This window comes from Oncorhynchus mykiss, chromosome 4, assembly GCF_057628025.1.
Source record: "Oncorhynchus mykiss isolate SJ-2025 chromosome 4, ASM5762802v1, whole genome shotgun sequence".
In the NCBI taxonomy this organism is placed as follows: Eukaryota; Metazoa; Chordata; class Actinopteri; order Salmoniformes; family Salmonidae; genus Oncorhynchus; species Oncorhynchus mykiss.
This window is the reverse complement of record NC_143025.1, coordinates 58,930,633-58,942,413: the sequence shown is the minus strand read 5'-3', so window position 1 is coordinate 58,942,413 and position 11,781 is coordinate 58,930,633. Positions and strand designations below refer to the sequence as shown.

General features: G+C 41.1%; 1 protein-coding gene across 1 annotated transcript; it reads right to left on the bottom strand.

The window, feature by feature from the left end:
• Positions 1-440: 440 nt before the first annotated feature.
• Positions 441-10,096, bottom strand: LOC110522047 (NF-kappa-B inhibitor epsilon). Its single transcript, XM_021600115.3, has 6 exons — positions 9,262-10,096; positions 6,612-6,714; positions 5,252-5,462; positions 3,950-4,038; positions 2,875-3,123; positions 441-1,395 (listed from the first exon to the last, which is right to left on the bottom strand). The coding sequence occupies exons 1-6, from the start codon at positions 9,597-9,599 to the stop codon at positions 1,327-1,329; spliced, it is 1,059 nt and encodes a 352-aa protein (XP_021455790.3). The 5' UTR covers positions 9,600-10,096; the 3' UTR covers positions 441-1,326.
• Positions 10,097-11,781: the final 1,685 nt, after the last annotated feature.

Genomic DNA, 11,781 nt, shown 5'->3' with positions numbered 1-11,781 from the left:
TACTAAAGAGGGTTATCAGGAAGAATCAAGCAACAGGCAAATAATGTTTTACCAAAAGCTGCTGACAGGAAAATGAGAAATAAGGAGTTTTGTAGTTATCAATGAGGCTTTGTTCTCCCAAGTCAGCATCCTACAATGTTTAGAACCATTTATTGGATGGATTTGCTATACATGTTGAGTCAGCAATAGCCTGCTAACAACTAATTAAAATGTGAGTGTTGTTCAACCAGATTCTTCGCCACAAAACATCTAGTCTACAGTATATAATCTACATAATTGCTTAAATCCTTAATTCCAGATGCCATCCTTTTTGTATTATCCTCCCTGCTCAGACAGATGTGCATATACAGTACTATAAACAATTAATGACACACTTCAATTAAAAACTACAAAGATAGGTTTGACAATGACCCCCTCCCCCCAAAAAAAGAGTGAAGCTATAATCTTATTTATTTTATTACAAAATATATAAGAGTTTGAAAGTGTTTAAGAGAAGGCAAAACATCTAAACAAGCCAGTCTGACTCAGTACACCATAACAAGGATCATTCCTGATATATCAGAGATGGAGGAGAACAATGGTAAAATAGGGAAGATTTTACTGTATTGAAAATACAGCTGTTATGATTGTGTCTTACCAATAGCGGAAAGAAAATGCATTCAAAGCAGAAACCGAGAACTGAAACATACAATGAAAGATATTAAATTATGACGAAGAACTTCTCTCCATTACAGATTTAGTAACTAAAGTATAATTGAAAAACATTTTCAAGCTGAAACAATGTTCATTTATAGCATGACAGCAATGTATTTTCTGTGTTGGAAACTACATTTCCCACTATAATCAGTTATTATACACACACGTGATAAAGAGGTAGATTCCCTGTGTACTTTATAGGGAAATTAAACATTTTAATTTAATTATTTCTGCTCATATTCATACACTAGGTTTTGGTAGTAAATCAGTTACCTTGTATGAGAAAATGTTTCATTTAAGTCTACATTAAATTTTCCTGCATTTGAAAACAGTTATCAACCATCAAATTATATGACAGACACCTTTGTACCACTTTGCTAGCAGAGAATAACTTTTCAATGTGAGTATCTAAAGAGTCCACACACTCACATATACACACACACACACCACACAACAACGATAAATAACCCTACAGCAAAGATTTATGTAAATGAAAAATCACATTTAAAACAGCAAATTACAAACATGATTGATGTAAAGCTACACTTTTCTGACAAGGCTCCATGATGATGTTCAAGAGGTCAAATGTCACCTGTTGTAGAGTATTCAGGTGTTGAGAGAAGTACACGGTCAGAATGGTACTCTAACCACTGACCTGCCCTGGATTTGGATGTCATCAAAAGGGAAAAGAGCAAGGATCTGAAATAAAAGCATATGGTGGGGGTTACATGTCACATTATATGTTCTACCTTTGGCCAGACAATAGTTCAGTCAGTCTCCTTCACAACAGGAAATAAGCTGGAGATGTTTCACCCCCACAAAGCATTAAAAAAATGTATTTCAAGCACTCAGTGAATATTAGATTTTGAGTCACATGAAACACTTTGAGCTGGTTTCCCAGACATTCACTACACGACCAAGAATATTTGGACACCTGCTCATCAAACATCTCGTTCCAAAATCATGGCCATTAATATGGAGTTGGTCCCCCCCTTTGCTAGTATAACAGCCTCCACTAGATGTTGGAATATTGCTGCTCGGACTTTCTTCCAATCAGCCACAAGAGCATTAGTGAGACCGGGCACTGATGTTGGGCGATTAGGCCTGGCTCGCAGTCGGCGGTCCAATTCATCCCAAAGGTGTTCAATGTGGTTGAGGTCAGGGCTCTGTGCAGGCCAGTCAAGTTCTTCCACACCAATCTCAACAAACCATTTTTCTATATGGACTTCACTTTGTGCATGGGGGCATTGTCATGCTGTAAGAGGAAAGGGCCTTCCCCAAACTGTTGCCACAAAGTTGGAAGCACAGAATCATCTAGAATGTCATTGTATGCTGTAGCGTTAAGATTTCCCTTCACTGGAACCATGAAAAACAGCCCCAGACCATTAGCCCTCCTTAACCAAACTTTACAGTTTGCACTATGCATTGGGGCAGGTAGCGTTTTCCTGGTATCCTCCAAAAACAGATTTGTCCGTCGGACTACCCGACGGTGAAGTGTGATTCATCACTCCAGAGAACGCGTTTCCACTGCTCCAGAGTCCAATGGCGAGCAAGCTATACACCACTCCAGCCGACGCTTGGCATTGCGCATGGTGATCTCAGGCTTGTGTGCGGCTGCTCAGCCATGGAAACCCATTTCATGAAGATCCTGACGAACAGTTCTTGTGCTGACGTTGAGTGTTGCAACCGAGGACAGACGCGCTTCAGCACTCGGCGGTCACGTTCTGTAAGCCTGTGTGGCCTACCATTTCACAACTGAGCCGTTGTTGCTCTTAGACTTTTCCACTTCACAATAACACCACTTACAGTTGACCGGGGAAGCTCTAGCAGGGCAGAAATGTGAAGAACTGACTTGTTGGAAAGGTGGCATCCGATGACAGTGCCATGTTGAAAGTCCCTGAGCTCTTCAGTAAGGCCATTCTTCTGCCAAAAAGTCTGTGGGGAATGCATGACTGTGTGCTCGATTTTATACCCCCATCTGCAATGGGTGTGGCTGAAAGAGCCAAATGCACTAACTTGAAGGGGAGTCCATATATGTTTGTAAATATAGTGTAGATTAAGGCTATTAATTTAGTCCTGGACTAAAATGCATGTTCAATGGAGAATCTGCATTGAAAGTGCTTTTTAGTCCACTACAAGGATTGTGTGTAGGACTCTGGCCCTTCCTCTATATCTCACATCATCATTGCCGCCAGCTAGATCCAGTGCCGTCTCATCCTCTATGTTCCTCAGCATCTTATCAGCCCCGGATTGGCAGAGCAGGTTGGCGATGGCTGCGTCCTGCCGGCCAACGGCGAGGTGAAGTGGCGTGCAGCCGTTAAACATTGGCACGTCCACATCGGCTCCCTTGTTCAATAGCAGCGTCATAGAGACAATGTCATGGAGCTCCACTGCCATATGGAGAGGTGTTTTACCGCTCGTACCTTCCTGGGGGAGAGAGAGAAGACAGACGTGGGTTAGGGACTCGATAAATAAAATGTGCCCTCAAAATAGGATATGAAGGGCGCAAATGGAGGGAGCAAAGGGTCAACAAATCTTAGTAAAGGACATTTTACAAGCTGTCCTCTTCAATACAATATCTATAAATTCAAATACTGAAAACATTCAATGAGGCAGCTTGATATCTACTGTATAGCATGTTTATTTCGCACAGAAAGATATCTAGGGTAGTGTTAGGTCAGTCTACTATGTTGTGTTCTATATCTATGTGTGTCTGACTCAGACTTGCTGGCCTGGGCCTCTTCTCCGACGAGTCTAGCTGCTCCAGAAAAAGCCCCCATTACGTCAGGCTTTCTAGCCCAGCAGCCTCATGACCCAACTCTAATTACGTTGTCATGAATCTATCAGAACCTGCTGAGCTCAAGGCCATATCACTATAAGTCTCACTACAGCAGTGCACAAGTGCAGCAGGTGGGAGTACAGTAAAGTACATAGCTTGAAGGAGACACTGTACTTCTAAATAAATACCATGCACTCATTATGACATGATGCATTCACTTAGGACAGTATAGTGTAGTTTGATCATCTATGTCGAGGTAAATATTTCTCTGAGGATTTAGCTATGACACATTGAAGTACTAACTACAATATTATTGCACAATGTAATGCACTACATGAGTAATACAAGTCCAGTGAGCAAAATTGTCTGAAAGAGGTTTTTTCAATGTATTTATCGAAAATACTTTTCTCAACATCTAGTGCTCATAGCGAGGTTATTGTAACAGAGTACACCTGGGGGAGTAACTGGACTAACCTGGATGTTGAGGTCTGCCCCTTTTTTCATCAGTAGCTTCATCAGACGATGCTGCCTGTTCACAGTGGCTAGGTGGAGAGAGGTAAGACCTGAAAAAGAAGACATTACTTTCAAAAACCACCTTTCTGAATGAGCGATTTGATGAATTTGAGTAGATGTTATAGCTAGTATCAAACAAGAGTCGGTAAGGTCATACCACGTCACTCACAATAACCTACATACCGAACAAAATATACAATTGTTTACATCTATAAACATGATTCACATCTGCAAAGCCTACTAAGCCAGGAACATTGAAAACTAGCTAGACAGCAACAACGATTCATTTACACCAGTTTTGTCTCGCACTGTGCAATGTTGCAATAAAACAACACGCGAGGTGGGTACATCCTCGGATAGACGCCAACACATCAACAGGAATTGACACTAAATAAAGAGCCATCACATCATGGGATCATTATAGCCTCGTACACAGCCTACAAGCTGATCATCCTGGGCCCTGGTCAGTAGGCAAAAGTTATGGAATGTTCAAATGTAAATACATTAAAACAGATCTATGAAAATCCCCACTTAACATTCAGTCGGTCTCCAAACAGGCTCTCAAAGTGCTTGATAGTGCTTTAATATGAAGCCCAATAGCCATCACTGTTACATCCTCAGAAAGCATGAGCTCCTGAGTTGGGATAATCTTGTGCAATACACCGACACATGCCTTGTATTCAAGATCCTAAATGGCCTGGCGCCCCCTCCACTCAGTACTTTTGTTAAACAGAAAACCAAACATATGGCAGCAGATCCACAAGGTCTGCCATGAGAGGTGACTGTAATAGTTCCCTTAAGGAAAAGCACCTTTAGTCAATCTGCTTTCTCTGTGAGAGCTTCCCATGTCTGGAATACACTGCCATCAGACACACAACTGCACCACCTATCACACTTTCACAAAAAACATGAAGACATGGCTAAAAATCAATCAGATTTGTGAACATAATCCCTAGCTGTGTATTGCTGCTTTCCCTGTTGTCTGTAGCTTGTGAGGTGTGGAAACACTTTGTTGCTTTTTGTGCTATGTTGCTCTGTCTGCATGCTATGTCTTGCTTGTCCTATGTTGCTCTGCATGTGCTCACTGCTCATTGATTGTCTGTATTGTAATTGTTTTTATAAACCTGCCCAGGGACTGCGGTTGAAAATGAGCCGGTTGGCTGTCTGTTTTGCAACAGACATGTCAAGGTAGTCCCTCCCTGTTTTTCTTTTTTTTCTCCATTCTCTTTTGGAGCCAAATTAATACAGGCCCTGCTTTCTCACCTCTCCAGTTCTGGGACTCGAGCACAGGGGCCAGCTTGCTGGAGGAGACATTCCGGATCATCTCAGTAGCGCACTCGGCCCAGCCCTGTTCGCAGGCCATGTGGAGCGGCGTGTTCCCCTCCTGGTCCTGCAGCTCCAGGCTGGCCCCGCTCTCCACCAGGTCCCGCACCACCGACGAAAGGTTCAGGTAGGTGGCTAGGTGTAGCGGCGTCTGGGAACATGCATACAAAATAATAACTCCCACGGGTAGACTCAATATGGCCGCCAGCCCACCCACCACTGAAAATTGACTAGGATGGGGATCGCCTTTTTTGTAATTCTATGGGACCACGTACCAACCTGAACAAACCAACAAAGGGTTAGTATGGGAGGAGGGTGTGATATCTGACTTGGAGTCAGTATGTACCCTCTTTTCAAAGTTTCATTTGAGTACAATCAGGATTACTAAGACCCGATATAGGAGCTGATCTTAAGTACAGTAGCTAGTATTTATAACTGAGCTTTACTTTAGAACTCTAATGCCAAGTGAGGTGATTAGCAAAAATGCATTGGTAGGCCTGAGACATCTCAATGTGAAACTCCTGATTGAACTGGGTAGGGCTGACTAATATAACCAGTAGGGCCACTATTGCTTGTGTGGCTTTTGGTAAACGCTAACAGAACAGAGAGAGAACAAGGTGTGAGTCATGGTGCAAAATGCTGACTGTCATTTCTGACCTCCCAGACATTTCTCTCCGACCCATCAGGATGTCTCAAACACCCCTTCAGCTTGCCTCGACCCCCCCCTCATACCTCTCTCTCCTCTGTAAGTGACAGGTTACACACCCCACCCCCTTAATGTTCAGTCAAAGCTCCTCTTAAATATGCACTGTCCAGTTGCACATTTCTCATCTATGACTGCGTTTTCTCAGGCAGCCCAATTCTGATATTTCTTCCACCAATGAAAAAACTCAATCAGATGTGATTGGTCAAAAGACCAAATTGGTGATTTAAAAAAAAAAAGTTAAGGCCTGTGTAATCTCAGCCTTAGAGACAAAAATATTCCAGATAAGATTTCTTGTTTTTGAACACGGGAAAGCAGGGGAGTTTCCAATTTCCATTTAAACTCCCTTATGAAATAACCCCAGAACCCCTCTCACCCACAGAACCGTTCCAGTGAGAGGATGTACTACTGGAGAAAGGGGAAGAGAATGCTCTTCAATTACAGGATGCAGAAATAACATTATCATCTCTGTTGATATCATACACATTGACAGTTGCAATCGTCAAGAGGAAATATCATGAAGGTTAAGTAGTTTCAGTACACCAGTACCCGTGTTGAGGGTGTAAAGAGAAGGGGGTGTGGCTGTGTCTTCTGTACCTGGTACAAGTTGTTCTGAATGTCTAAGACATCTTTGGGGAACAGCTGTATCAATTGGTGAGCGAAGTGTTCATCTTCATGGATGATGGCTAAATGCAGGAGTCTGGAGGGGTGACAAAAACAAACCATTTCTTATAAAAATGTCAATCATAAATCTATCAGATTTTTACATTGCAGTTGTCACAAAGTGCTTCTGCAGTAAACCCGCCTAGGCCGCACAGCAAACAAAAGCAGTTTTGAGTTGCGGTCACTTAAACATTGCATTCAACTGAAAAGTGAGCAGCCTGGGGAGAGTGGAAACATTTCTCATGACATTCCTAGTTACTTTAAATATTTAAAAAATGTGAGCAGCCACAGGATATAATAAATGGATTTCATCATGCGATGGAAAGAATTACCTGCTGGAGAATTCTTAGAATGTCATCTAGATCTACCTGGAAATGTAACACATAGCATCCCATGAATGAAAACTGCTTAGTAGGCCACAGTGCTCAGTGGTTGCGAATGTTGCGCAATAATGGAACTTTTATGCAAAGAATAGTCATGTCAAGAGGATGTTTGATTCCACAAAGCACTCAAAATATTTATCTTCTCAGTTATCATTTGTTGTAATTGAACTCAAGTTATTTGGATAATATCCTAAGATCAAACAAACAGAACCATCGGGTTATTACTGAAAATTCAGCAAACACAAGCCTCACGCCTATGAACTACTCAGTTAAAATAGCAAATGCAATGCATTGTGTTCTTTACTGCAGCCCATATACAAAGTCATGACATTTGATACATTCAATCAAAGTGGAAAACAAGAAACCCTTACCCCAAAAGCTAAAGGGGAAGTTCTAGCAGACAAAAGAGCCAAATGCAGGAAATGGAACAAGGCCACTGCAGTGCTTTATTTAACGCTACAATAAGGCTTTCCAGAACACATTGTTCACACACTTCTCCCTACATAGTGCACTACTTTTGACCAGGGCACTCATTGTCTACCTAACTAACTAATGTGAAAGTAGTAACTCGTTTAGCCCATCCTTGTTCCATGCTAAATGTCTTCATGCAAATCTACTTATCTTGTAACTTCATTTTAAGACAATCCATTTGACATATAAAAAAGCAACTTAAAAAAAACTAAAAACATTTACTTGCAAAAGTAAGACCGTAGATTATGACTTTCGACTTTTGAAAGGTACAAGGTCAAATGCAAGATCTTCCTTGGAAAATAAACTTTTTTTTTAAAGTCTCAAATGGGACTTCCTAGTATGAACAGTTGGGTAAGATAAAACAAAGAAAAGATCCTATGGGGGAAATTAAATGCCTGCACCGTGGTACTTTCTCAAGTCACAGGATTGATGTAACGTATTGTGGGTTCTTTCTATTGTTAGGTAAATATAGTACAGGTCAGAGAATGCTTCCTTGTGACCTAGTCAGACAACGAGAGCAAGGATATGAAAGGATGTCAGAGACAAAAAAAACTGTTACTCTATCAATGGAATGGTTACACAGACTCACTTCGACGTTGAACAATTGATAGCGATCAAGATAATATATTTCTGAGTATGCTGACTCTAAAGACAAAGCCAGGACTGAGTGGAACGCAAAATCACATGTAGAAGGCCGATAAGGCCAACAGTTTGCATGTCTGTGACTGTGTGTGTAGAAATTGTATGAATTTCATTGATCAGCCTATTCTTGGACCTAGCGAGAGAAGTACTATGTGAACATGTGCCCTGCCTTGTCTATCACGGGGAATTTCCACAGCCATGTCTCTTAAACTTCTGCTTTCCAAGTCGAGGCACCCCACAGGAGTCCATCCACGATCATGACAGCTTTCACAGGCTTGAGTGTATCGCTCTAAACTTATACTCTCTAAATCGACATCACATGCCATAATGACTGGGAATAGGATTAACATGACATACGCAAAGAGGTGAATTTCTCCAGCGCAGGCCAAAACTACAGCCCATCCCCCAAGCCTTTTATTCATTCAGACAGCAACAACACTGTGGGTTGCTTGAATGTTCCGCTGCAAATTCATGCATTAGGCCTAACCTACAAAAATATACCCATCTTCAAATTGTTATGGTGGTTAACACACATCAGACATGATGATGTCAAAAAGCATCCCCGGTTTGTTGACAGTGGTAATTTTAGTCTATGCTCTCATGGCCAGTCGAACCCCCCTAAAAGGACAACCAAAGAGCAACACCAATCCAATTCTGTCAGTTGTACAGGGTGTGTCTGGGGGTGTCTCTAGGGGCGACGGGTTAAGTTTTAGATTGAACACAAATGTATGGGGTAGAACAGACATCACATTGTGCATTAGGATTAAGTTGGTTGATAATTGTAATCATGGCCCAATTAGTAACTCAATCGTTTATGCTATGCATTTTAGACTGTGAAAATTAATATTATGGACAAAAAGATTGGCATTAAAGGAGATTGGAAAATCAAACTCAAATACGGTTGGCCCTACTTTTATCTATACTGAAAAATGCATAATAATTGCACACATTCACATATACGTGTATTTCTTGATACATCGTTTCACTTTAAGGTCGTCGACATGGACACATTTTACTTATTCAAGAACATAGGCATAGGATACATTTAAATATGTATTACTTTAAAGATGTAAATGTAAAAAACGTACGTGTCTCCATCTTCAGTGATATTGGTGAGAAGGTTCTCTTTATGTTCCAATTCTGTATTCTTCGCACTGTCATCTTCAGACTCCGAAATGTTGCAGCCCTCTATTATCTCACTGAAATTCTCAACAGTTAGTGACGACGAGCCATAAGCAGAATCCAACCGCTCCTCTGTGTTGCTGCTACATTTGTCCCTGGCTTCACTGGATTCAGAAGTCGAATCCGGTACCGGTTTGTTATAGGGATCATCTTTCGTAAAATATTGGAATGATTCAACACCAGAGTCTATTCGGTTATCCTCTAATAAATGCACTTTCCCATTCGCATCTCCAGCGCTTGCCATGGTGGCCTCCGGCCCGCAGTCACTGCAGGTCGGCTTTTCAGGTTTAAACCCTAAAAGGACTGACTACCTGTTGCTTGATGGTGCGAGCAGTCCTCCGTGGAAAAGTCGATCACACCGGAGTAGGAAGGAAATCACTGTTCCTTTGTTGCTTTTCATGCCACCGGGTCGAGCGCTTTTCTTTTCCCGCAAAACTGCAGTTAAATGAAAATAAGTGAAGTCATTTTGCGACACCGTATACATGCAAAAATGGGCCGTTTAGTTCAAACCATAAAAATACTTAAAAATTAACAACAGGATTTCAAATAAATTTGGTACGCTCATAAACAGAGGTCAGCCTACATAGTTGAGAGCACGTGAGCAATGAAAGGCGATTGGGTAAGCGCTCAGCTCTGACATTGGGGAATCCCCGAAGGGCGTGGTATGCGTTTACATTACAACCACCCACCAACGCCGTGGAGTCTCCCTGGTTTTACAGGATATGTTTGACCAATGTTCCCTGTACCGTGCTTTCATATGTCTATTTATAAACTAGTATGTCCCAACCGGGAGATTCACAAGTGAAGTAAATAGGGAGTTCATTTTTCAGTGAGTAGGCAAGAGGCCATTTCTTAGGCCTAAAAACAGACAGACAAATCTAGTGTTGAAATATGGAGACAGAATTCCAAACGTGTAGCCTATGAGTTGACCTATAAGTAAGCATTTAGAATAGGCCTATTACAAACATGGAAGTAAAACTTCAGTGGCTTATTAATATAGCCTACTAAGATGCTGACCAGACCACTCGCGCATGCGCATGATGATTTTGTACACGAACACCAGATGCAATCAGGACATGCAAGTTGAAATATCAAAACGAACTCTGAACCAACTATATTAATTTGGGGACAGGTCGAAAAGCATGAAACATTTATGGAAATTTAGCTTGCTGTTGCTAGCTAATTTGCCCTGGGATATAAACATTGGGTTGTTATTTTACCTGAAATACACAAGGTCCTCTAATCTGTCAATTAATCCAAAAATAAAAGGGTAAAACAAGTTTGTTTCTAATAATCTCTACTCCTTCAGGCCTCTTCTATTGATTTTATATGGCGTTTGGCAACCAACTTTAAGGTGCATTACTACTACCAACTGGAGTGTAGACCTCAGTTCATCTTTCAATCACCCACGTGGGCAAATGGTCCTAAAAACCAATGAAGAGATGGGAGAGGTGGGACTTGCAAGTCAAGCATTACAAATAGAACCAAGTTCTATTTTAGCACCTGGCTACGCAGATGATGCTCGTTGACGCACACCAGCAGTGTGGGTGTAATGATGCGAGTGGTGTGGTCAGCATGTAACATGTATGTGTACATTTATTTTGTGACGAGAGCAGTGTAGTCAGCATGTTAGCCTATGATGTTCAATACTGTATAATTCTTCTCTGGTGGGTGCTCTCTAATTTATCTCAATGGACTAAAGGAACCTAACGTTACTCCTTATAGTCCAAGGACCTTACATGTTCTGTTTAGAGGCAAATTGGAGCTGACAGCCAAATACTCCATCTAAACGTGAATCGATTCTCAATTGCAGTACAGTTCTAGAAACATAAAGCCCTCTACTTTCATTTCACATCAAAATGTTTAGAGCAAGGGCCTAAACATTGTGGCCATTAGAGGGCAAAATCAGCCTACAGCAGGCTACAGGCGATAATACAAAATGATTAGGTAAAACATGTTAATATGTTGTAACCAACTATAGCAACATAAAGTGTTAGTGTTACCAAGGATTACTTTAATACTATTCATTATTTAATACTATTCATACTAGCTTTTCAACTTGCTGTCAAAAGTAGGCTAGCTGTTGCATATTTGTTCCTGCAGCTAATGTCATTAATGTTCCAAGTCCAATCCTACCTGGCCATACTTTTTGAATGATTAGATGCTGTAAGTTGATTACATCATGCTCACATAGTCACTGTGCCATCTAATAACTTCACTCTGGGGTGAGTCATATAACGGGATAAGGTCAAACTAGCCTGTTGGAAACTAATGGTAAAGGCTTGGATTTTCACTGAACCAAGGATGTTTTTCATTGAGTAGGCTATATATGGAGCAAAAATTACTGTATAAAATACATAATTCAAATACTGAGCTATATTGTATGCTCTAAAAACTGTGGCCCTTATTTTATAACAATACAATTG